We start from the raw sequence: 26,166 nt of genomic DNA on the forward strand, positions 1-26,166 counted from the left end.
GGAGCGGCCCCTCACGACCCCAGCCGCGCCCGCCTCACTCACCCGCCCAACGCGGCCTCCCCGGGCCGGCCGCGCCCGCCGCGCCCCGGGCCGCGCACGCCGCCTCCCGCCGCTGCGGCCGCCCCGCTCGCCTCGGCCGGTGCCTGTGCCCCGGGCGCGGGCGGCAGCGGCGCCGGCAGCCGCTCCCCGACAGCCGCCGCCTCCCGCACGGGAATAACAGGAAGGGAGCGGGGCTGACCCCGGATGGGGAAGGCACCGCCCGCCGGAACGGGAACCGCGGCGGGGGGAGGCGGGCGCGGGGACGGCGGTGGCGGGGAGCGGGCCGGGGGAACGGGGTGTGCCGGGCAAACCCCGGCTTGTCCTGCCCGGTTGTTGCCCTGATGTCGCTGACAGCCCCGTGCCCTGCACATCGCAGCGCGTCTGGCCCAGTCTTGACTCTTTTCCCACTTGGACCATCAGGTTTCTTTACAATCAGCTGCCACTGGCATCGAGTCGCTGTACGTGAGTCCGGTGTTCTGTTGAAAGAGTGGCCCGCCAAGCGAATGCCCGTACAAATTAGAAGTCGAAGAGAAATAACATTGTAAATACGCACTCCCAAGTGGGTGTGGGTTTTCAGGGCGTGTAATGAGAGCGTTAGGCTGGGGTACCTCGGTGAGAGCCAGCAAGATGCAACAAGTGAGGGTGGCACTGAGGTGATGATAGGGAGGAGGGACACGGTTAACATGCGTTATTAATTGTTAAGGCGTTTTGGCAAATCACTTTATTGTCAAGGGGTATTTATCCTTTCAACAACGGAGATGGCATAAGCAAGTTTTGGAGCCAGGTGTGAACATGGTGAGGGCGTTGGTGAATTCTCCTACATGGAATAGTTCTCCAAACCCCAGGATCTAGCATGGGACCATATTCACAGCCGTGGGCAGGCTGAGATGCTGCAGGCAGCACTGCAGTAGGTGGGAGCACCAGCCGTGCAGGGCATGGCAGAGCACACCCTGCAAACCCAGGGCCAGCAGGCTCCGGAGCATTCCTGCTGGCGAACTGCCCCTTTGCCGCTTCGGCTCCACATCACCACGGCTCCTGATTGCAACCCGCAGCATCCTTCCCAAAAGGAGCCTGCAAGAGAGGGAATTTCGACAAGGACATGTAGTGATAGGACAAGGAGGGATGGCTTTAAACTGACAGACAGCAGATTTAGATCAGATATTAGGAAGAAATTCTTGACTGTGAGGGTGGTGAGGTGGTGAGACCCTGGCACAGGTTGCCCAGAGAAGCTGTGGCTGCCCCATCCCTGGAATTGTTCAAGGCCAGGCTGGACAGGGCTTGGAGCAACTTGGGCTAGTGGAAGGTGTCTCTGCCCATGGCAGGGGAGTTGGAATTAGATGGTCTTTAAGGGGCCTTCCAAGCGAAACTGGTCTGTGATTCTATGACTATGATAAATGGGTTTTTTTAAAAGGTCTAACAAAAATTATTTAAAAAAAAGAAAAAATCAGTGTGTCAAAACAATGGATTTCCAAGTGGGTTGGCTGATGGCTACTGTAAAATCTGGGTGATGGTTTCAGCCTGTAGTGACTTCTCAGCACTTTCCTATTCCAACAAAAGGAGAGTAAAATCAACAGAAACTCCATATGCTTTGAAACAGGGTGGCCCAACCACACGGGTGAGGCCTTGGTGGCTCGAGGGGAAATCATTACTCATTTTGGCTACGAGCAGCATGAATAAGAAGATGTTTATATATGCAAATCAGGTTCATTGTAACGTCTGCTGCTGCTGCAAAAAAAAAGATAATTATATATTAAAAAATAAAAAAAAATAGTAAATGCGCTTGTGCAGAAGCACGGGTCAGGACTGAGGACCATCAGAAGCAGCTCCCGGAGGGTGTTTTGCCCGCGGTGCCCAGGAGCGTTGGCGCGGGGCGGTTCGCGGCGGCGGCGGCTCCGCCCCAGCCCGGCCCCGGCGGCGCAGCCCCGGCCCGCCTCCGCCGCCGTCACTTCCCGCAGCTGAGAGCGAGCCCGAGCCCGGGCCCGGCCCTGCGAGCCCCGGGGCCCCGGTAGGTGCGGGGTGTGCGCGGGGGGCTGGTGGGGCTGGGGTCGGGGCGGTGCCGGGGATCCCGCCCCGGTGCCGCCGCGTTCCGAGCCGCTCGGGGATTGCGGATGGCTGTCCCTGCCTCCCGGCTCTGCTCTGTGCCTTCCCGGAATGGTGCGGTGGTGCCTTGAGCTTGCGGCGGTTCCCAGGCAGCAAGGCGGCAGGGCTTGTGTTTTTTAATTGCTCTCTAGCCCCCAGACTGCGAGGCAAGCAGCTCTGCAGGAATGCCTGCGAGCAGTCGGGATTTACACCCTGGTTTCTGATACCCCCGTTGACGTAAGGGACGGTTCTGAGTTGCTAAATGTGTATCCCCATCAGAGGAGGGTCAGTGCACCTTTAGGTAGAGCTGTGCATGCTGTGTGTTTGTTTGGTGCTGCCTCCGATCCCTGCAGCGTTATAAAACAAGCTGCCTTTCAGGGGGAAGGGTGTAGGCCCAGTCCGTGGCCAAAGCAAACTTTCTGGCACAATTACATTAAGAGATGTCCATGTATTGATAGACAAGTGAACTTGAGAAGAAATGCTTCCTGTCTTGAAGACAGAGCAGTGAAACTCACAGCTTGTTCACCATTTCTACAGCTTTCATCTGGGTGGTTAGTTGCCTTACCTGCATTTGAGAAACAATTCTGGTGGGAACACGTAGATTTCTCACTGTGGTTTATTATTTTCTCCAAGTAAAGTCATGCCATGCCTTCCCCATCCTTAGATGTGAGGCCAGAGCAGCTCCTCCTTCAGCGCTGCCCTTGCGATGCCCCAATGAAAGGAGAGAGAAGGGCTCTGCACCTGTGCCCCTCTCATCCTCTCAAGGACAAGTGGCATGGGGTGGAAGTGTATCCTGGCATGGCTGAGCTCGGAGAGGTGCTGTCCTCAGGCAGAGTGGCTCCTCGGCTCACCCTGGAGAGCTACAGGTCCTTACCCTGCCTTGGCTGTGCTGGCTGGGGTCCCTGGTGATGGAGGTGCCTTGTTCCTTTGCTGTGTCCTAGGGTAAAGATCTTATGTGAAGGGAAAGGAGGAGTTAAAAATACTATTTTTCCTTCTCCTGGGCAGGGTAGCTGTAACAACCAGCAGTGGAGGATTAAAGGGACCTGTAAATACATACACTGATTTTTTTTTTTTCTTATAAATAATACCAGTAAGAGAGAAATTAACATAACTTGAGCAATTTCAGTGGTTAAAGATCACTGTCTGAGAAAAAACAGAATTACATACATTGCATAAGCCAAATCAAGAAGTCTTACTATGGAAATTGCTCATGCAGCCTAAATTTTATCTTCAGACAACTGCTTACTTTAAGAAACAGTAACTGACCTTACAGTTAAAGATTTTCTAAGAATATTACATTATAGCTTTTCCCCTGTAGATATAGATCCTGTAAGCACTGTTTCTTCTTGTATATGACAAATCTCATTTGTGACAGTTGCAAGAAAAAGCAATGCAACAAATGCTCATGCAAAATTAAGCAGATGAATCTCAATTGCCATTTACTGTACCTCTCTTTATGTTGCTCTATGAAGTATTTGGCTATAATTTACTCTTATTTTAAGGTAAGAGGCCCATTATACTTGTGTAATAAAACTCTGAAATTAGCTGGCATGCTTACCTGCTTGCATAGTTGATTTAAACTGCCTTGATAGGCCTGTGTTACGATGTATTTAACCAACATGAATATGAACTTGTTCCATCTGTAGTCCCACAGAAATTAGTTAGACTGTCTACAGAGTATTAGTTGAGGAAAATAAAGATAAAAAATTGTCTTCTGTTCTGTTTAACCAGGGTCATGTGTGCTGAAAATAGGAAAGGGGTTAGGTAACACTACAGAATTTACACTGCTGATGGATGATTTGCAGCACCATTCCTGTGCATGTCCTCTTCCTTCCTTGTGGTGGATTCCAGCTCTGAAATTTTGCAGAGCCTTGGTGGTGGAGGAATAATATAAACATGAAAACTCACGGTGGCTCTGTTACTGCTTTAAAACATTGTCCCCAAGGCAGTGCATACTGCCTTTTTTTTTAAATAATTTAAATTTTTTTCCTTACCTTTAATATTAGTAATAAGTGAACTGCCTCCAGTCTTGTATTAGAGTAAGTTTGGGTTTGAGACAAACATTTCAGAAACTATTTTGTCACTTGAATGCTTTAGTCCCATTCATTCATTTAAATTATGTTTTATTTTTCCTAACAGAACATAGGTCTCTCTGGGAAGAGAGATCCAAAGATAACATAGTACCTAAAATTGCAGGCTTCAGCTGGGATTTTCCATAGCTTGAGTGTGGAAGGAATTTATCTTCAGCTAATTTTAGCAGATTGAAAATCCCGGAAGTTACCCCAGATAAATGCTCTCTGCTTCTGCAGGTTCCTAAATGCCTTTGAAGTCCCTATTTTCTAAAGTGACTCAGGAACAAAATTCCTTGGTAGCATTTCATTTACTTTTCCCTAATTTTCCCCAAGTGTTGCTTTAAAATGCAGATGTGTCTCTTTATTTGCTTAAACAAATGAACAAAGCCCAGAGCATAAACATGGTTGGTGCCAGTGCAGCCCTAGCTGGGAATGATCTGCAAAGGCCAAGATAATGCTTCTCTTGATCCCAGTGTGGCACTGAACAGGATTTGTTATGATAAGAAGCTAATAAGCCATGAACAAAAGTAGCTATGCCTTAATTCATAATGTCACTGCTCTGTATTATTCTAGGGATGTTCATCTGGGCTGTAGATGTGATTTATAAACTTTAATTAAATAAATCTCTCAGAACCTCTTGTTGAAAATGTGGAGCTAGTTCTAATAACTTGAATTAACTGAGAAATAATTGACTAAAGGTCAATATGAGATAAGTTCTCTATTTTGCAGAAGAAGATGTAGCTTTAAATGTTGCATTGCTTGTAGTTAGTAATGGAAACGTGAAAAATAGCTCAAGGTCGTTCAAGAAGACCATGGGAGAGAGCCCTTGGGAGCTGAGTGTACAACAGGGAGTGTTCCTGCTCCTTCCCACTCTTTCTCTTTTGTCATCTTACTGGAGAAAAGCTTTTCTTCAGTAAAGTCTTTGTGAGTATTTGAGGGATAGCTGTGTTTGTGTATTTTGCATATACCTATATAAAATAAATCTGCTTTGAAGTATTTGGATTCTTTGTAAATGTCCATTGCAGTCGTCTGCTGTAATATTTGTTTAGGTCTTGGAGAGGGAGCTTGTCCTTGGGCCTCCAAAGGAGGATGTGGGTAGTGCTTGTATCCCCCCAGTGACACAGCTCTGTGTGCTGTGCATGGTGTATGTCCCCACTTTTCATGGGCATGGAGCAGTGGGGAGAGTGTGCTGTTGTGGGTGTCAGGAATCTTCACCTGCCAGGAGGGTGCCAGGGGACCCACTTCTTATATAAGTACCTTGTAATCTGGCCCTGGTTGTCTGGGATGCTGCTGTTCCCGTGGGCGGTAAAGTGTTGCAAACTGACTTTATCCTGCTTGGCATTTTGAAAAGGCATGAAGTAGAGGCAGTGGAGTTACAGGAATTGCCCCCGGATCCTTGATGTTCCTGTTCTTGTTGCTTATTTCAGCATTTGTGTCTTTCTGGTCTAGATCTGAAGAAGACTCCTCCTCCTTCAGCAGTAGCATGCCCATAGTCTTCCTGGCCAATGATTCTTCTACAGCAAGCAGGACTTCTTCCTCATCCTGAGAAGCCTTCATCCCTTCCTATGTCAGTGGCTACAAGGCCAAGAGCCAGCTCACCACTGTCCCCACCAAAGTCTCTCGGACTAGGGCCTTCCTTTCATCACACACAAGACGAGGAACTTGCCAAGGTGGTGGAGCAGGACCCTATGCTGGAGGAACTATGTAAGCCCCTGTGCTGTAAGCTTTGCAATGTCACTCTGAATTCGGCCCAGCAAGCCCAGGCTCATTACCAGGTAAGGAGAGCAGCAGGAGGCTCAGCTTTTGGGGCTGCTGCATCTGCAGCTTGTGGAGACATTCTCGTGCCAGCACGAACACTGCCAGCAGCGTTGCTGTGGTAGCACAGAGGGAAGTGTGGGCTAATGCAGGAGGACTAACTCAGCTTCTTGAGGGGGTTTTGAGTGTTGCACACGAACAGCAGCATTCAAGTTGCTCATCTGGAGCTTCCTCTGCACCACCTCATGGACTGAAACTGCTCTGTAGACATATCTTCACCCTGCTTGGATTTGCTGGTTGTCCAGAAATGCAGCAGTGCTTTCATTAAGGTGTTGTTACTGGAGCTTTTTGCAAAAATGCTGTCCAGGGGGATGGAGAAGTGGTGCCAAAATGGCATGGGTGGAAAAGCAGACACTTGTGATTTTTCCTTTGTTTTATGCAACCTTTATTCGACATCTACACTAGTTTAGTAAAATTTACCTCCTGATTCCAGACATGATTTGTGAGGCCTGGACAGGTGTTTTCTGCTGGATCCAGCTGTGCCATTAGGAAAGGGGCTGCTTCCATGTGTTTATCAGAGTCTTTTTTCTGAGGCTATGCACAGCACTGATCTGGTGAGGCCTTTTATGCAAACACTCTTATCAGCTTGGTTGGCTCAGATCAAATTTATTTTGTTTGAGCTGATCTTTTTGACTTGTCTGAAATAGGGTAAGGACTCTTTGCATATGCTTCTTGCTGAAAGATAGAACATGTCAGCCTTGCATTACCCCATTTTCCTACACCCTCTCTGCCTGGTGCTGTGTTTGTGTGAGTATTGGAAATAGTGACTTTCTCCACCAGTGAATGCAAAAGGGTGGTTGTCCATAACCTCAGGACAGCAGACCCAGATTTCAGATTTGCTGTTGGCCCTGAAAAAGTGGTGTCCTGCTAGTGAAGGGGTAGTTTAGATTGGTTTTATACTTTTAACATCTTATTTTTGCAGAATCTCTGCCATGAGGGGACAGAAGTGAATTTTCACATAACTTGCATTTGCCTTACTGTGCACCCACAATATGCATATACATAGTCTCATGTTATTCTATCAGGTATTCAGAACACCAAAATCACCTATGGTATGTGTTTTTCAGGAGAAAATAAAATATGAAGTGGGTTTTTAGTTCAATCTCATGTTTTAACTCAAGCTTGCAGTCTCATGAAATCTGTGTTGTGTGTTCAGGTTTATCAAAAAACTGCAAACCAGTTTATAGTCTTAAAAGAAAAAGTACTGGTTGTAAGTGAAATGGAAATAGACCGAGAAACTAATTGTAAACTTCTTGAGGAAATCAGTTGAAGATGAGGCCCAGTCATTCTGGGTGTTGAGCATTTTGGAGAAAGGGAGGAATGCTGCATCTCTTAAATTCAGAGCTGGGTGACAGCTCCTTTACCTGAGCTGCCACCTTCATGGGCACTTTCTCATTTCAGTCTCTGGATCCTTTGTCTTTCAGAGTAAGACACTATTATTAGGACAGTGATTAATCTGGGTTATTTTTGCAGGGTAAAAACCACAGTAAGAAACTCCGGAATTACTATGCTGCCAACAGCTGCCCGGCACCTGCCAGGATGAGTAATTCTGTTGAGCCTGCCCCACCTCAGGTTGTCTCCCTTCCATCTCAGGTAAGGCATGGCAAGGGGACTGAGATCATGCTTGTTTGTCACCTAACTCCAGTTAGGATAACCAGATCTCAGGCTTTGAGGATTACTGCAGGAGTTGGGAAAGAATTTTCCTTGTGATGGCACAAGATGGTGGAAATGGCCCTTTGTGAGCTGCTTGCTTTCCTTTGAAGATGCAGATATTGATCTGCCCTTGCAGCACAATGTTGGACTTCAAATGTTCTATTTCTGCCTGGCAAATACTTTGATTGCTAGGTAAGTCTGATGTGCTGCTGATTATAGCTGTGTAAGGGCAGGTATAGAACAGAATTGCTGGGGTTGGATTTGGATGTGAGGGTGTGGCATCCGCTCTGCACAATCATCCCTCTGTTGTGTGGGGGAAGCCTACATGGAAAAAGTGCTTTGGTGCTCCTACACCCATTGCCCAGGGCTGTTAGCTAATTCCTCTTTTGTTGTTCCTTTTGAAGTGCTCATTCCTGTGTGCAGAGTGAATGGTTTGTTCCCTCAGTGATCCAGATTAATTCTGTTTTGGGCACATTAGAGGAAAAAAAAGATGGTTTTTGCTATCTCCTTCTAGAATTCATCCCTTGGGTTTATCATGAGATGTGACAGCTAACCTGGCTTTTGCCTGTGACTGTGCAGGGAAGCACAGCTGGGACATGGGGATTGAAGCTGTGCCTGTCAATCCCCACAATGTATGCCTGTGCTGCCTGTAGGGAAGCAGAGAGCATTTTCAGAGTGCCAGACTGTTCCTGGCCAGAGGGAGATTTGGCCCCGTGTAAATTGGCATTGCAGCTCATGGATGTGAACTGGGATGGGGTGGGGTCCTGCCCAGGGCATGGGGATGTGGCTGCTGTACCTGCCAGGGTATCTGGTGGTGTGGGTTTTAATGGAGGAAATGGCCCATGGCAATAAAAATACCTCTAGGGCCATGTGAGGGTTCATATTGTAAGCTAGAAATCAGAGTTGTGTGTCTCTAAGTTTGAGCAGTATCAAAGGAGCTGTGAAAGAAGGTTGGCTTCTCAAGTGCTGCAGTGACATGGCTGCATGAATCACTGCTGCTGCACTGTTTACAAAACATTTTCCCTGGATGTTACGTGCTGAGGAGGCATGGTTCCTGCCTGCATCACTGTATGTGGTCTGACTGCACAGACACAGGAAGGTGTCCTTCACGTAGCAGGAGCTACTCATGTTAGACTAGGTCCTTCCTTTGAAGTCTGGATCCAGGTGTCCTCCCACCTGAAGGTTAAGGATCAGAGGTTTGGCAGCTTTGCTACTGTTTTTTTTTCCCTCCTGCTGTGGTCAGAGAGCTGTGTAAAGACAGGGTGCTATGGAGAGATTAGGTGGACTGTAAATAGGAGAGAGAAGCACCTCTGCCTTTCAGTGGGTGTTCCTCAGAGTGAAAGTCACTGCTCATCAGCTCCCAGCAGTCAGGAGTTAAATCATTGCTGTGATGTAAACAAGCCTCTGTGGCTGTTGCAGACCTATTTGTTCAGATTGCTTTTCTCTTCACCTCAGGCCAGGAATTTGCAGACTCTCCTGGAGTCCAGGCAGGAACAATGCATTTCTTGTAAGAACACTTTGGGGACAACTTGAGAGTGTCCTAATCCATGGGCTTTAATTCCAGCTTTCCTGCTGTCTGATGAGGACAGCGTGGTCTCAGTCCCTGTGATTGAAATATTTCAACGATTTAACCTTCTTGTGTTTCACATGCTGTCTCTCCCTTTGCTGCTAGATGGGATCCAGTAAACCAGGTGGCCGAGTGATCTTGGCTACAGAGAATGATTACTGCAAGCTTTGTGATGCCTCATTTAGCTCTCCGGCTGTGGCACAGGCTCACTACCAAGGGAAAAATCACGCCAAGCGGCTGCGTCTTGCAGAGGCACAGAATAACTCATTCTCGTAGGTATTGTTCAACCTCATGCTCAGGCTGAAAGCGTGTGGCAGTGTCTCTGGCAGCCCTTTTGTCAGGAAACTCTGAATTGCAGCTGTTCATATTTGTTTAATCTGCAGGGATGCCTCAGAACTAGGCAAACGAAGGGCAAGGAAAGAAGGGAATGAATATAAGATGATGCAGAACAGGAGAAACATGTATGCGGTTCAGAACAACACAGGTAACTTGGAGCTTGCATCTATTCTGTAGTTGGAATAGTAATTAATAATAAATAGACTTGGTTTTCTTCTGTTTCTGAGGTTTGTTTTAGCAGAGTCAGGTTGTGAAAGGACCAGCTTGGACCAGCTCTGCTGATCCTTTATATCTGCATGGTTTTTTTCCCCAGCTGCTAGAGTTGCTTTGTTTTGTCAGCCTGCTTGTTAGTTCTTTTTCTCAGTTTGTAACTTAATTTACCATCTGCCTGTCTCTAAGGCTGCTCTAAGTGGTGACAGTTTTCCTGCTTTATTTTCTTGGCAGGTGGCCAGGTGCTTTGACTCCTACTGTGGCACATCAACCTGTACTTGCACTCCCATGACCAGAATGAGAGAGCATGTTAGCCTCCCTCTAAGACCATCTGTTCCTAACATAGAGTCCTTCCTCAGGTGTTAGATACTAACTTTGCCTCTTTACTATGATTTAAAGAGTGTATTACAGCCTCCAGCCGGGCATCTATTTCTCTTTTTCATTTTAAGTTGTTTTACAAGCACACATTAGCTGAAACTCTGATTCCTGGTGAAGCTTGGTTTAATCATGTCATTCTAATCACTGTCATGTGGAAAAGATAAATCTTTTCAAGTTCTATTAAGTTTTGTGAGCTTTAAACAGAGGCAGCTTATTCTAATCAAAAGACTGTTCCAGTTGTGGATTTAGATGGCTAAGAAAAAAAAAGTATTGATTAATTATTACATTATTAAATTATATTATTACAAATTATTAAATTATTAAAAATTAAATTATTAGATTCCTGATTTTCAATAAGACAGGGGCATTAAACCCACTCTACTACTTTATAAAATTCCAAGTGCTGTACCTCCGTAAATCTGGAAACCAGCAGAGCAGTTGTGGGGAAAAGAGGGCTTGACTCTTATCAGCTAAGGAATCAAATCTTTGTCTGCTTTTCAATCATTCATTGGACTTAAGCATTGTCACTGAGCCGCCTCAAGCTTTGATTTCTTACAGGTAAACCAGGCTTTTCTGTTGGCTCCCCAGGTCCCTACTTCAACCCGCGCTCGCGGCAGAGGATCCCCCGGGACCTGGCCATGTGCGTGACGCCCAGCGGGCAGTTCTACTGCTCCATGTGCAACGCGGGCGCCAGCGAGGAGCTGGAGTTCAGGCAGCACCTGGAGAGCAAGCAGCACAAGAGCAAAGTGTCCGAGCAGCGCTACAGGAACGAGATGGAGAACCTGGGCTACGTCCAGTGACGCGCCGCCCTCGGTAGTAGTTTGCAACTAGAGCAGCTTGTCTCTCGCCTGCTGTTTGCCACGTGCCCTGCTTTGTGCTCCATTGGGTAGGAGTATGCTCTCGAGCTGTACATGTAACACCTGCAAACTTACTGGTATGGTTAGGTTTTTTTTCTATCATAGTCGGCAGGATGACGCTGTGCAGGACATGAAGTGTTTTTGGTGTTTGTTTGCTAATTATCTAAGGCTCTTCATTGTGTTGAGTGGCGGGGAGGAACTGTGTCTTCTCCCCAGCCTTCTGCATGAATATGCAAAGCCCAAGAAGTGCTGGAAACTTCTGTGGTCCTACCACATGGGTGGATCATGTGCAAAGCCCACTCCCCTCTTGGCACACCACAGAGCAGTGCTCCAGAATGCTTCCCTATGGCAGACTGAATCTCTGGGCAGCTTGTGAAAGAGGGGAAGGACTAGGGCCTGTGAATGTGTGAATTAGGTGGTGTATTTGTCCCCACTTTGCTGCTTCTGGCCCCCATTACAGTCCAGAGTAGGTTCTTTCCACATCCTTGTAGAAAGGCTGTGCATACCTCTTCTCCTTGGAGGATCTTGCCTCTTACTGCTTCCTCTGCGATGCAGATTCCATTCTGAACATCTGGCTTGGATTTCAGCTGATTAGCCCCATTCAGAAATACTCTTCTACTCTTGATATTGTTGCCTGGACACCTTAATATACCATGAGTGTAGCTCATCTCCCTGACGAGAATCACTGGGGATCTCAGTGGCTAAATGAAATGAACTGGAAAGCAAACCTGCTCAGGTGAGATGTGCTGTGCTCTGATTCTGCCTTAGACTGAGTCAGGTTGAGAATAGAAGAAAGGAGCTGTCAGCTGTGATTTCTTTGCATGTTGATGTAGAAGGGAGCAAGAGTTGGTCTCTGGCCTGCAGTCCTTGCTCTGGAAGAGCAGGGCTGCCTGGACTCTGGATAGCAGGTATTGGTGTGTCCCACTTCCATGCCATTCCCTGGGCAAAGCCTAGTGGGTGTTTATAGAGCAAAGATGAAACTTCTAGCTTTGAACTAGAGCTACCAATATTGGTTGACTTTCCCCCCCTCTTTCTTTTTCCATCTCAGGATGGGTTTTAATTCCATTCCTTGATGTATACTTGACTGTTCTAGGGACCATCAAAAATCCAAAGTTATGTAGGATTTAAATGTCAGGGTGATGATTGTTTGAGTAACAGCTTTTGGCCTCATGGAGGTATTCAAGAAACTTGTTAAGCAACTTTTGAATTGTAGACAAACTCAAAAGGTGTGTGTGTTTGTTTTGATATTCCTTAGCAAAAGTAGGAAGGGGAAAAAGAGCAGAAGTAGGGCTGTCAGTTATTCTTCTGCTTGTTTGGGTAGATGTGAGTTCACAGTGTCATTAAAACATGGTCTCCAGTGGCAAGTGCAGCATGTAGGTGGCTTTTGTTGGACCTGATCCCTCACTGTGCTGCTGGAACTGTGCACTGGTGTAGCTTCACTGACTTCAGTGGCAGGTGTAGAGAGAGGGTCCAGGAAGCACCATGGCTCATCTCTCACCCCTCTTCAGGCAGCTGGAATTAGATGCAGCTCCATTAGTTTCAGTAGGATTTTAGCAGGGATGAATTGTACCTAGTGCATAGTGTTGAAGGTAGCTCCCCCCCTTTATTGCCATTCTGATCCTGCCTCTTGCATTCCAGGAGGACTTTCTGCTTGCCTTAAAAAATGAAGAATGAGTAACAAAAAAAATCCAGATAGTCTTTATTCATCTTCCTAGTCCACCTTCAAAAGGTCTGTTGCACTTGGCTGCTCCTCAGAAATTGACTATTGTTTTCTTCAGCCCCCTGAGTGAGCATCAGGGAGCCATACAACCTGAATGCAGCCTTCCTAGATCCAGGCAAGGTGAGTGCTTGCAAAGTAGTTGAAAACAACCCCCCAGATCATTCTATGCTAGATCCTTGCCCTGCAGATAGAGGCAGAGGAATGGGTGTCCTCGTGAATGGGATTCCTTCCCCTCCTTTGTGCAAAACTCTGTTAAATGGGGTTTGTGCCCTGGAGCACGTGAGAAGGTAGAACAGGTGCCTGGGTTGTAGAGCACTCACTGAACAGTTCTGACAGCTTTGTAAGTCTGTTTCTTCTATGCTTTCCTGCCCCTGCCTCACCCTCTGTGTAGCCTTGAAGAACATTTGCCTTTCTAGAATCCATCATCAGCCTTTCCCCCTCATCATTTGTAGTGACAGAAGGGCTCTGGTTTTCTCTTTATGTCCTGTCCTTAGGTTTGCCAGTCCAACACCACTGTCCAGAGGGACAGAGGGAGTTAGATGAGCCTTACTACAATGTGCTTCAGCACAGTGATCCCTGCATTATGGTTAAACATCCCTCTGGCTGTAAATTAAAGCATGGCATTTCCTACAGGCTGCAATTAGTAGCAGAAAAACAACCCTTTGTGAAATATGAACTGGAGGAGCTGTAGGTACTGCTGCTGTCTGGCTTATTGCTAGGGATGAGGAGGCATTTTTGCTTGCTTTCACGTGTCCCACAATCAGCTGTTCACCACTTAGCTTTGGTTACTGCTCCTACTCCCAGCCCAGCCATCTGCTCCTCATTTGGCATTTCTAGTGACTGCTGGAGGTGTCAAAACCTGGTTTGCTCCAGCTGTACAGATGTGCCAGAGCCCAGTCAAGTGCTGGTGCTCTTGGGAGGGATGTGCAGAGGGCTGTTCTTGCAGGCTCCTCTCTGCTTGGGGCTGAGTCTGGTTTGGAGTGGTGGCTTCAGCGTGCCCTGAGCAGAGAAGCCTGAATCTGCTTTGTTCTGTTCAAGGGAGTGCAAGTGAATGTGATCATCCTGGTGATTTCGGAGTGGTGGTTTGTAGAGCAGGTGTGCAGCAGGCAATGGGACTCAAGTGACAAGGTAGGACAGATTTCCTCCGTGGAAGGAAAGATGTCTTGCTGGGAGAAGCAGCTGAGACTTTTCTCCAGTGTTCTGTTGTGGCCCTTCCTGCAAGCTACCAAAGCTTTCCTCTCCCTCTTTGGCATTGCTTAATGGCTTGTGATCTTCCCACTCTCCTTTCAGCATAGGAAGTTGCTGACTGCAAAGAGAAAACACCCAACCTCCCCATTATCCTTAGGGCTCAGGACAATCCAAACTCATACTTGTCAACATTAGATACTGAGTAGATCCTGATTTTATTTCATTTTGTGAAAGGTGTTCTCCAAACCACTGTTCAAAAAACACTGAAAACACATTCTGTGCAAACCCTTTTGACATAGATGGGCTGGGGAGAACACTGTACAGCTGAAGTGCCATTTTCCAGACCCAGTTAATCTTTTTCTCATGTTAAACCAAGTACCAAACCCAAGAAACAGGACTTCTGTGAAGCTGTCACATTGGCCAGTAGGTTAATGACCTTTGCTGCTAGAAACAAAATGTAAATCAATATGTTCATATTTATTTTACTGTGCTGACCACTAATTGATTTGTTAATATTTAAGGCATTATGCTGTAGGTTGTTTTTAAATGGAGAAATTTTACATCGCACTTTGCTTTTGGAGCAGAACAATTATTTATTGTATTTGTGAAAATGTTTTTCCTCCCACATAGCTATTGTTTTCTTTCCCTTGATGCAAAAAACCCAACCAAACCCAAACAGCAAAACCCACCCCAGATCCCCCCAACCAAATCTGACCTGTGGATCTTTGTTTCTTTTCATGCCAAGCAAAATGGGGATTTCCTTGCAACTTGTTATGAAATGTCGATTTCCAATTCCTTTTTCCTCAAATAATTCCTTTGCTAACTCGGGATGTTATTTTTAGAGACACAAAGTTCATGCTTCATTTAAAAATTCATTTCTTTTAAGGCAAGAAAGTAAACCATGTGGAATCCATGAATTTGTGAGGAGTATGAAAGTGATACTATTTTCTTTGTATTAGGCATTAGCTTTTGTTTTGCATTCTGCACTAATCAGTAAATCTCTTATAATCTTGCCTAACGTTGGTCTATTTTTGACTTTTTGCTTTCTTCATGCACATTGAAAGGAGCCCTGAAAACTTCTGTGGAGTTGCTTAGGATGGTCATCAGTGTAGGCAGATTTTTTTCTGTAAAGCTGCTTATTTCCTTTCCTAGATGCCCATTATATGGCATTAGAAGGGAAAGCTACTGCCATAAGCATGGATTCACATTTTAGCTTCCTAATGCTTGATGTCCCTTTGCTACGTTACTTAAGTGATGCTCTCACTGTAACCAATGGGAATTTTGCCTGGGTCAAGAGTAAATGAAATATCCAAGGCAAAGATATTATGTTGGCTGGGGCCAGGCAAGGTACATTGCTAAGTTTGTCTTTTACTCCTCCATTTGGATTACAACACTCTTATGGTTTTGCTTTTTGAGGACCATTGATCTGGTTCTGTAAGGATTTGGTCTTGCTCCAGCTAAAATAGTTTGAAGTACCTTGACTTTAGTTGAGTTAGGAGCAAGGCTTGAAACCCTTCAGGAATTTCTCACTGCTGATGTTTTATATGTGTTTTTTGTTTTGTGATTTTTTTTTTTTAATTTTACAACCACATATACAAGGATGCTCTGGATGAGATGGAGATCTGTTGCTGATCATGGAAAAACAAATGCCATGGTTTGCCAAAGGATAACAGAAAGTAGAGAAATATGGGCCTGGTTTCTTTGAAGCTAGTGGCTAAGCTTCTTTTCTTTTCAGCTGGGCTTACCATCTGCATAAAGTTGGAAGGAAAAATAAAATCCACTTTGAAATAAATGTGGTCAAACAGTAGTTCTGGGAATCTCTCCTTTAAAAAATGTATCACAGCTAAAATTGCAGTGGCTTACCTGAAATATCTGCAAGTAAAGACCGAATTGAATTTTTGAAAATAAAATCAGTTTTCCAGTTTGTATTTTGCAGGGGAAAAATTACTTGATTTAATTTCCTTCTGCATCTGTCCAGCAACACCATTTGCAATTGCTTTGAACATGTTTCATCTAGAGCCTTCTTGTCAGGTTGTTTTGTACATTTTTCCTTATTTCCTTTATATTGTACTGACCCCCATGAGGGAATACTTGATGAAAATGAATTTTTTTTTCTTCTTCATTATATAATAAACCATATTGCTCTTACTATTGCACAGCCCTGATGTTTGGTATTGCTGCTGCTCATGGCTGGACTGAGAATGACTGAGTTAGCCCAGCACTGAGTGCAACTACATGACCACGTTTTCACACACTGATAAAGGAGTATAATTCAAGGTAGAATTTGTTACTCTGGAGGAGGATCAGTGTACTTCCAGCTCTTACTGAAAGCCAGCTCAGAGCTGTCTTGGCTTTGGGAGGGTTTGGGAGTGCTCAGCATCTGGCAGGGTGGGAGCCAGGAGGGACACAAAAGGCTCTGTTGTCTGTCTGTGCTTTCCCCTTGAGTGGACAGCACGAGCTCTGCCCCAGGCTGAACCACAGGCTGACTTTCAACTCTGGCTGTAAAAAGGTGGGGACAAGCTGAGCCTGATACTTACATTTGCACATTTTTTCTACCAGTGTGCTGTTTCCCCCTTTCATTACTTGAGGGCTCCAGAAGAGCATATGCTTGTGCAGCATAAATGACTTTCCAAACTGAAAGGACATTCTGAGTGGAGCCTCGGAAGCAGAGAAAATCTGGGTTTTTTGAGTTCAGCTCAGGTAAGAGCAAAGCACAGCCCTTGTTTGGTGCTGCAGCTGTGCTGTTGGTGCAGTGAGCTGTTGGTCTCAAGGGCAGTGCCCTGGGGGCACACCAGAGGCATTTGGGGTGTGACTGCTGTGTAAAAGCAGCTGTGAACAGGGATGTGTCCTTGCACTCCCCTGTCCTCTCTTACTTCTGGCATTGGGCCCTTACAGAGAACACTGGCACTGGTGGAGTTATCCTGATTTACCTTTTGGGATGAGAGCTGCCTCCATGCTTAGGTGACTTCTTCTGTGCTAACTGTGAAATGCTGGAGGTTTTATGTGTTCTCTCTTACAGTAAATAAAGTCATAAAAACTTGTAAGTGCAGTTTAATGTTAAATCTCACCCCAGCCCTTCACTGTTTATGTTTATCCATGATGTGTTTGTTCACCTGGAAACCAAACCCCTACAAAGCAGCACATCCCCATGATCAGGTTTCTCTGGTAAAGCACGGCCTTTTTAATACTTACATGTGGTAATTGTATTTTATACCAATTTTATAGCAATTTGGTACAGCCAAAAACCATAGTGATACCTGGGCAACCTAACTGAGAGTCACAGGCATTTGCTGAATTACTCAGCTTATAAAGTACTATGAAAAAAATATGAAAATCATAGACTAAGTGTGAAAGCATAAATAGCCCTTCTTCTCCTTCTGGTGTCTAAGGATTTCACATAGTTGTCCTGTAACATTTTACAATTGAGGAAGTAAAATCTGGGGTAAAAAATTATTTGTCCAGACAGTCTGTGGCTAAAAAGGAAAGTTGAACTCAATGCTTTTGAATACCAAGCTGCTTTACCTGCCTCCTCTCCATCCAGCCTCCCTGCTCCCAGGAGGAGGAAAATGACTGGATTTTAAAACCAATTTGATTAATAATAGTTGGATTTTCATTGTTCATGTAGTGGCTTTATAAAGCATTAGGACTTTAGCATGTGGTTTAAAAATAACGAATCCTGACAGAGAGATCTTCCAGTATTGCTTCTGCCATTAAACCTTAGTGGAGATGTAGAAAAACAACAACTTTTAGGAGGACTGTAAAGGATGCAGGTTTGCAAAGTGCAGATTTGGAGGCTCTTCTGTATCCATTTATGTCCCCTTCACATAAATTCCCTTTATTCCTACTTCCCTTTATTCCTGTTCTCCTAAAGCATTTGGAGTGAAGGATACTTCTCTCTTTTTGAATAGTAAAAGGCTGCTGTAACAGATAATATCAAGGATTTATTGGCCTATCCTTCAGGGAATGATGTGCTTTTGACTGGCCTTATTCCACTGGGCTTCCCTCACCTCTCCACCTGAGTGAAACAGGAGCAGAGCTGTGTAAAGTCACTGGAATTACATGAGGGTAAAGAGAGATAGGAAGATTATCCGCAGTGTATTATCTGAGACTAGGGAATGTGGCAGGTGTCTGGAGTACATATAAAGATGTTTAAAAAGTATTAATCTAAGGCTTGTTATGCAGTATCAAGGTATAAAGACACTGTGAGTGAAAGAACAAGGTGTAGGGTTCCAAGAAGAAATGAACACAGTTGCATGAGAAATAAAATAGGCCACATTTGGTGTGTCTGGAATTCTGTGCAGGAGTTCAGTACTCACCTGAAGAAGCAGACTGTGTACTTTACTAAATGCAACGTGACCAATAGTGTGAAAAACACAAAAGTTGGAACATAGGTATGAAAAAAAAAGGAAAGTCAAATGTCCAAACCCCTGTGCACCAGAAGAGATGATGACATACAACTTAACAACTGATATTTTGGGGAATCTGGAAAGAATACTTCAGAATTAAGAGACTTGTAGAAAGAGTATCATGATGCCAAGAATCTCTTATTGCAACAGACTGGAGAGTTTGGGGGCTGAGATGTCATTTATGACAAAATGTCCTTTTGCTTGCTTTGTGGGATCCTGTGCAGGTGGGGATTGTTTCAGCAAAGGGAGAGGCTCCTGTGCAAGGCAGGGCTGTGGTCTCAGTTGCCTCCAGGGGCAAATTCTGCCATGGATGTGCTTGCTTGTCCCTTTAAGAACTCTTCTTCCTTGTTCTTGTCCACTAATTATTAAAGATCATTTTCCCGTTGTTGCAGCTTCCTCTAACACTTCACAGCATCTCAGCAGCCGTTTAATTAGAAAATGGCCAAACCACCCAACACATGAAATCTTGGACAAGTAGCTCCTGTTTGTAAAAGCTGGTGATATTTGGAGCATTTGGATTAACAGGTCTGAGTTCTGACAGAGGAGCAAAGCCATTCATCTGCAGGATATTGCATTTATTTATGTCAGGTGGGGTTGTGGGCTGCCATACATTCTGCTGGTCTGTAGCTGGCATTAAGGTACCCAGGCATGAGGGCTGGATGCTTCTCATGCCTCCTGTTGTGCCTCCTCTCAGTGACTGTGTCTTTGAGGGTCTGTTTTTCACCAGTGTATCTTTGGTTTATCTTGTCACAGTCACAGAAGTGCAGGTAGCAGGACACCACCTCTATTTAACATTTACTTGCATGAAGCAAAGATTTTTATTATTCAAACCCCAATTTCTGGTGGGTATTGTTGAAAAGTACAAAGAAAAAGGGTAACAGAAAAAGAATATAAATAAGAGAGGTTTTCAAGGTTGTGGTGACCCTAGGCACACAGAAGTGAGGAATGGGAGGCAGCTGTGGATAGTTCCAATCTGTCTTTTGCCAATCCCACTGTCCCGAGACACTCTGAGGGTTCAGCTGCTGTCCTTGCAATTATACCCTTGAAATAAAGTCTGATAAAATCCAAGCTGCACTTCTGACTACTTGCATTACCCTTTCCTCAAGGCTGATCTGCAGTTGCAGACTAGAGACAGGATGCAGGAGGCTCAGGATTGTTCTGCAGAGCCAACCAGGCTGCTCCTTGCCCTGCACTCCCTTCCCACAAAGGCAGCAGGCTGGTAAAGCCCATGTCCTTGGGGTGGGCTGTTGGTAGCCTGGTGTCAGCACAGATGGCACAACAGCCATTATTAAAATGTGAGATTTAGCCACACAGCTGGAGGTGTGGGTGAGCAGAACACAGAGAGGCACTGGGAGGTCAGGGTGGCTGCATGGAGCAGCATCTCCCCTCTCAACAGGGCTCTGGATGGGCAGTGACATCAGCCTGGACTCCTGTCATGCATTGCCCAGTGTCTAACACGGGGGACAGATTTCTACAGCCACCTTGTTCACATAGATCAACACTGATCTTCACACAGCTCCTCACAGCTGCTGAGAAATGCAAAGGTGGGGCAGAGCATAGCTATAGGTATGGACGTCCTGGGGATATATTAGGGCATAATAAGCTTGCAAGGGAGTTCTTCTTAATTTGGGTACAGACTGTATATGCTAATTATATGGCAGCAGTCTTGGCAATTAGCATACAGGCTTTCAACTTGAATTTCTGATTGCTGTAACAAAGCCAGTGCTGCCTTCTCCACTCACTGACTTCAAAGGCTTTGTCTTGATTTAAGAAATGCTGTCTAAAGCTGTTAGGAGAAAATGAAGCTGTGGTACTGCCACTGTCAGGCTGCCCACTTAACAAACTGCATGGTAAATGGATGAGCAGCCAAGCTCCCTGCAATGGTTCATGAGAGCTTTGAGGCTGGAAAATGCCAGCCAGCATTTATTGTCATTGGCACACAACATAATATTCCCACAGTGAATACTGCACAGGTCTTCCAAATCAGAGCGTGCATGCCTAAAATATGAGCACCCAAAGATGCACCTTGGGTCCAGATCACAGGCTGTCATACTTTAAAGAGGATATTATGTACACATCCCAGAAGGGGAAATGATAATCAGTAGAAGAAACAAGAATAGAAGCAAAGAGAATTTTGAAGTTCCCTTGGATGACCCTGCCAACCTTGGGACCCAAGACTAGCATAGGTCATGAGTAACATTTAAAAACATTTGGCACCTTTATCTGCTTGGGCATTTTCATCAATCCCAGCAGACATTTTAAATTGCTGTAGCATTTCTGTAAATCTGGTTGCAAGTTACCTTTGAAAACAAGGCTTAAACCCCCAAGTGAGTTAGTCTTTTACAGAATTTAACCCTAGAAGGAAAGTCATCAGCATGTGGATCTGCAACTGCAGTGGGTGAAACCTTTGAGCCTGGCTAGAACTCTCCAGGGCAATTCCTTAGGGATTGCAGTCCCCCGTTGCTGCCAGGGTACATTTCTGGTTCAATCTCAAGCTACATGATCCATGTCGAAGCTCATCTCAATGCTGCAGTTCACAGTCAAACTGCAAATATTTGAGTGTCTTTCTGGAGACTGGTTGAGGTCACCCTGTGCTCAGCAGGTGCCACTGAAGTTGATCTAGATTTCCTCCAGAAGGAAGTGAAGCTGTGTCACATCATGCAGGAGCATCACTTAATGCTTGGCATTTGGAATAAAACTCAGTATTACACAATTATAGCATCGAATGGCTGGTGGCAATTTTGCCAGACAAATATCACATGTCTTTCCCAGAAGGATTCAATCTTTAATATTGTTTCGGTGCTGGAGGCTTTTCCAATTTCTGTTTATTAGAAATGACTTATCTGTGTTGGAAGTGCTGCCTTTAACCCAATACAGCAGGTTCCACCTACAGCACTGTGAAAAAATCCTGTCTGCAGCATTTTGCTTCCACAGACTTGCTGTATGACCAAAGCAAATTGTCACCTTGCAGAAATTAGGCCTTTGAAGGGCTAGAAGAGTGTTAGCTCTTCATCTGCTTTGTGTGCTTTGAGGCTCTTTCCAAAGAGTTTAGCTTTTACACCCTCAAAGCATGGAAATATATTGCTGACAAGGAAATGTGGAAAGTTGAGTGGTGGGGATGGAGAGCCCATGGAAGGAAGAACAAAACAGGGGCTCTGAGGTGCCAGGGCTGTGCCAGTCCAGAGCCAGGCTGAGGAGGAGTGCAGCCACCTGGCTTTTTTCTGTCTTTCTGTTATTACCTTTCTAAACCCTTATTACCAGCTGCAGTGGAGGTTCTTGCTGTGTAGCTGAACTGGTGCTGAAATGCAGCATTTTGGGGAGCACTCTTGTTCATTTGGAGCACACGTACAGATGCCCAAAGTCCAGGCAGGCTCTAGTACTTGGAAGATTTCCACTTGCACAAGAAGAGGCCAGTTTTAATCAGCATCCTCATGCCCAGATTTCCTATAGAGCACAGAACAGGGAGCAGCTGTTTGCTCCACCTTCACCTACTTGAGCCACCACTTTTTTTTTTTTTTTTTTTTTTTTTTTTTTTTTTTTTTTTTTTTAATGGGGCCTTAGTGAAGTTATTATGTTTTTCTGTCTCAGTGGAATCTTTCCTATCTCTCTGGGGAAAGAACAGGTGTGGTATGACTGGATTCATTCCCATTTCAAGGAAAAAAATAGAATTCAAGGTGTAATACGTAAGTGGCAAATCTGACTGTCCTGGACATTCATGTAAATGCAGTTATACACTTGAACCTCCTTTACTAGGCAGTAAAGAAGGCATTTTTATGATGCATTTTATGGGCTGATGAGTGAATAATGGTCGTGTGAGGGGACGAGTCACCCTCCTGAAATTCTCTAACAAGCATTTAATCTTTATTCCCTGGAGGGATGCCTTTGGTAACTGGGAAAGGGAGAACAATAGGGAACTGAGGTCAGGTTTGGTGGAAATGGGTCGCAGTAATTCCTAACACAAAAATAACTCATATTAGTTGTTATCCACCTTCTCAGGCTCCAATTTTGCCCCCTCCCTGCAGGTCCAGCAGCTTTGCTGTGGGCTGTGTGCTGCTTGGGCAGCACTTACAATTCTCTCACCCACTGCAGATTCAGGCTATGCTTTTCTAATTGGCTTCCAGAAAATTAAGAGAAAAAATTACCAGAGTCTTGTAGCCCCTTAGAAGACTGCATGTTTCCATGTGTTTGAGCCTCCTGGATGCAGAATTCCCATCAGTCCTCAGCAGGGTCTGCAGTGCTGGCTGCAGCCAGAGAGGTGCAACAGAGGTGGCAACACCTTGTGGGGACTCTGACAGGTGCCTGGAGCTCTCAGGATGCTGTTATCCCCGGAAAGGGGCACGTGGGATGCCTCTCCCCACATCCATGCTCCGGTGTCCGTCTGTCCTGGTGGCTGTAGTGCCTCACCCGGCTCGGCCTCAGCTCAGCCCAGCCCTCCTATGCTGTGATCACACCTCCTGATGGCACTGCAGACATACTTTTAGAAATCCCGAGCAACTCCCTCCTTAGACCCATATTTCAGGCTCTTATTTAATGTTGCCCCCTTTTCAGAGGTTTTAAGAAAGGTGGCAGCGCTTTATTGAGATTGGGTGGTTGTTTTGAGGCAGGCAGAGTGATGGCATTTTATTTTGATTTCAACAGCACACCCATTAGGATTTTGAAGGGTAGTAATATTCCCTGGAAACAGAAGAGGGCAGCTTTTTTTTGGGAAATGAAGAGTGCATTGACTATTTTTGAGAATGAAATAGCAGTCACTCAGCTCTAGATGAGAGAGCTTTTTTTTTTTGTCCATGAATGAATAAAAATAGCACAGTATTTCAGGGCTCGTGCTGGTGTAATTAGTGTGTGAAATAGCTGGACCCCCATCACCTTCCACTGAGTCCTTGGGTTTTGTCTGGCAAAATTATATTCCTTGCAATTTTATTGCAATGTAATTAAAAAGTAACCAGGGGAATACAGAACTTGGTCTTCAGAGATGTTCAGCTTCAGACAGAGTAAAAAGCATCTGCAGCTCACTGGATTGAGTCAGTTTCTTTATTTACTGCCCATGGAGAAAAAAAAAATGCTGTCAACTGTCTGTATGCATGGAAAAATCAGGTTTAGTAAATGTTTTTCAACACCCCCCAAATGCATGGAGATTTTTTAATTGAAATAGCTTGTATCAAAAAACAAATGCATAAATTCCAAACCAAAACGTCCTCCTGGAGTGAAATCTTCATTTGTAATTTCTCAAATAAGGCATCTTGATTTTTCAAACTTCCATTTCCGAAGTTAACAATTACACGTTTGACAGGAGATTGCAATGAGCTTAAGTTCATCACAATCTTTATTTCCTGGCAAATATTTGGCTGGAGACCATGTAGCTGCTCTAGTGTGCAGCCCTGAGCCCTGATTTCAGGCCCAGAGCAGCCCTTCAGGCTGTACACCTATTTTTCAGTGTGTGCAAACAGCACATAGGCAGTGCAGCCTTGTAGCAAGGGTGGCCAGGTTTTCCATAAGAAATCTCCCACACCTGATTTTCCACATGGTGCCTGTTCCCATCCAAAACCCACCAGCCCCACTGCCAGGTCCCCGTGGCCAGGGCTGTGCTGGGGGCACAGCTGGATCCAGAGTCAGGAAATTGGGTCTGTTTTTAAGAGACTGAATCCCATGGAAATACATATCCTGGATGTGTTTGCCCCCAGCCTATTGTGTGTTTCCTGGATGCCACATCCTGGATGTGGCTCTTAATGAGAGGGGCAGTTAATCCCTGTTCATGTGGGACTTGTACTTCCCAGTGCCTTCCTTGGTCCAGGTAGGTCATTTGAAAAACTCAAGAGTGACTTCTCCCAGCACCTTCCCAGTGCCACTGTGTCCTTCCAGCTCTGAAAACAAAAGGGAATTTTTGTATTTGGCTGCACCAAGAAGCATGTGAAAAACAATTTATTTTTTTTAATAGCTCCAAGGCAGAAATAATTAGACACCATCCGTAATGAAACAGGACTGACTGAAAGGGTAGCCCAAAACTGCTCTTCTGATGCAGGAAATAATGAGGGCTGCCCTAAACTTTTAATCAGAGGCTCAAATTTTATTTGCAGCTCCTGACAAGGATAGCATCCCTTCGTAATGCTCCTGACAGTTCCAAACTCCTGAAATTAATATGAGAGCAATGAGGATTTAATGGAAGCACTAATTACAGATGCTGGAATTATTCTGCTGCAATTCAGAACCTCTGATGTGGAGAAACTCTTAGCACGGTTGGGCTGTCATCTAATTTCTATGAAGTTTTGCTGTGAAAGGTGACCCTGGCTTTACACACCTTCCTTCTGTGAGATGTCAGTCCTTCCCTCACACTGACTTCCACAGCTTGCAAAGAACTGGGATGCAAGCAATTAATTCCTCCTGCTCTGGAGACACTACTACCCAGAGCCCTTTTGAGTGCTCTTGCCTCTATTTCCCCTCTCATGATTAGTCATAATGTTCTCGTGGACTCACACCCAGGCTTTTTCCAGAAAAGCTGACTGGTTTTGTAGGTGGATAAAACACAGATGGCTGTGGCAGTTTGTACCTGGAGTGCCCCCTCTGCAGCAGGAGCAGCTGAACCTCCTGTGGAACTGCTTCTCTGTGCTCCATGGGCTCGTTTATTAGACCAACAAATTGGTGCCACTTCACCTGGTTATTCAGGGATTGTGGGGCATGGATGGAAGTGGAGCCCAGGCAGCCTCTGGGTGAGAGAGATCCATCCATGCACTCAGTCTCTAACCCTGAGTGCACCTCCCAAAAAGGACAGATCTTTGGAAACAATCTGACAATATCAGTAAGCCTATTTATGCCTTGCTCCAAAGCCACTTTTTACCCCAGACTTCCTCCAAATCTCCCAGAGGTGTGAGGAGACCCTGCCAGGTCCCTGGGGCTGGTGGGCTGTGGGAGGTGGTCCCTGGTAATGAGTCCTTGGCAGGCTGGGCAGGTGGGCTCCACCTGGCTCTTTGGAGCTTTCATGGTGATGCCAGAGGATTGCTGCTGGCCTGACAAGCTGCTCTGGACACTCTGAAGGATCCTGTCATCATCCTCCTAAGGGTTTTGTGAGGTTTTGAAGACTGTCTATATGGCAGCAAGCCCAAACTGCCCTCCTTGCATGTCCTGAAAATGCTCTCTCTGGATGTTTAGCATTCAGGAGAACAAGAATTAAATTGGAAGGCTTTAAAGTGAGAGCTTCAATTTCCAAGATCAGAGGAAGTCAAGACTGAGGGACTGGAGAGGGACCTTCCCCAAAACATGAACATCTTTTGATCTCTGCAACTTTTTCTAGTCTCTCTTACAGCCAGCTGTGAAACCTGAATCTTGATATTAGTTCCAACTGTTGAATGGCATTAGATGATTCATCTCTGCTATTAACACAAAAAAGTAATACCATTTTCTGCTTTGCACATAATGCCTTTTGAGAAATAGATGAAGACATAAGGGACACCGAAGAAATATTTAATCTAAGCTTTTTTCCTTCAGCCCTGTATTTTGTCACTCTATTGAATGATTACACTCCAATTCCTGCCCTTCCCCAGTTACTCTGGAGACAGTGACAAAGGCAGGAGCCATCTCATACTGCTTCTGTGCCCCTCTCCTAAGGGAGGGGTGTGCATCTTTTATCAAAAAGTAATAAATGTTCTTTGCTATAACAAAGTGAAAAGAAGGAGGGGAAAATCACCAAGCTGGTTTCAATATGCTCTGTTAATAAGGCAGAGCCACTGACATAAAAATGCCAGCACCAACATTGAAAATCGAAATATAATCTCAACAATTCAGCTGTGAAATCTAATTTGGCCAAAGAGGGGGCTTGGAGATTTTTCCACCCTCTCTGGTCAACATGGAGTCA

The 26,166-nt window shown here is 45.3% G+C and overlaps 1 protein-coding gene across 3 annotated transcripts; it reads left to right on the forward strand.

Moving 5' to 3' along the window:
• The first annotated feature begins 315 nt into the window (after nucleotides 1-315).
• ZMAT3 (zinc finger matrin-type 3) lies at nucleotides 316-12,330 on the forward strand. Of its 3 annotated transcripts, none has more exons than XM_059855738.1 (6): nucleotides 316-497; nucleotides 5,640-5,965; nucleotides 7,479-7,598; nucleotides 9,331-9,497; nucleotides 9,609-9,709; nucleotides 10,708-12,330. In XM_059855738.1, the coding sequence occupies exons 2-6, from the start codon at nucleotides 5,696-5,698 to the stop codon at nucleotides 10,947-10,949; spliced, it is 900 nt and encodes a 299-aa protein (XP_059711721.1). In that variant the 5' UTR covers nucleotides 316-497; nucleotides 5,640-5,695; the 3' UTR covers nucleotides 10,950-12,330. The 3 variants fall into 3 exon arrangements, with proteins under 3 accessions (XP_059711721.1, XP_059711724.1, XP_059711722.1); XM_059855741.1 differs by having other exon boundaries at nucleotides 319-497; nucleotides 10,738-12,330; XM_059855739.1 differs by lacking the exon at nucleotides 316-497 and adding an exon at nucleotides 1,949-2,044.
• The last annotated feature ends 13,836 nt before the right edge of the window (nucleotides 12,331-26,166 follow it).

This window comes from Haemorhous mexicanus, chromosome 10 (assembly GCF_027477595.1).
Source record: "Haemorhous mexicanus isolate bHaeMex1 chromosome 10, bHaeMex1.pri, whole genome shotgun sequence".
NCBI classification, from domain to species: Eukaryota; Metazoa; Chordata; class Aves; order Passeriformes; family Fringillidae; genus Haemorhous; species Haemorhous mexicanus.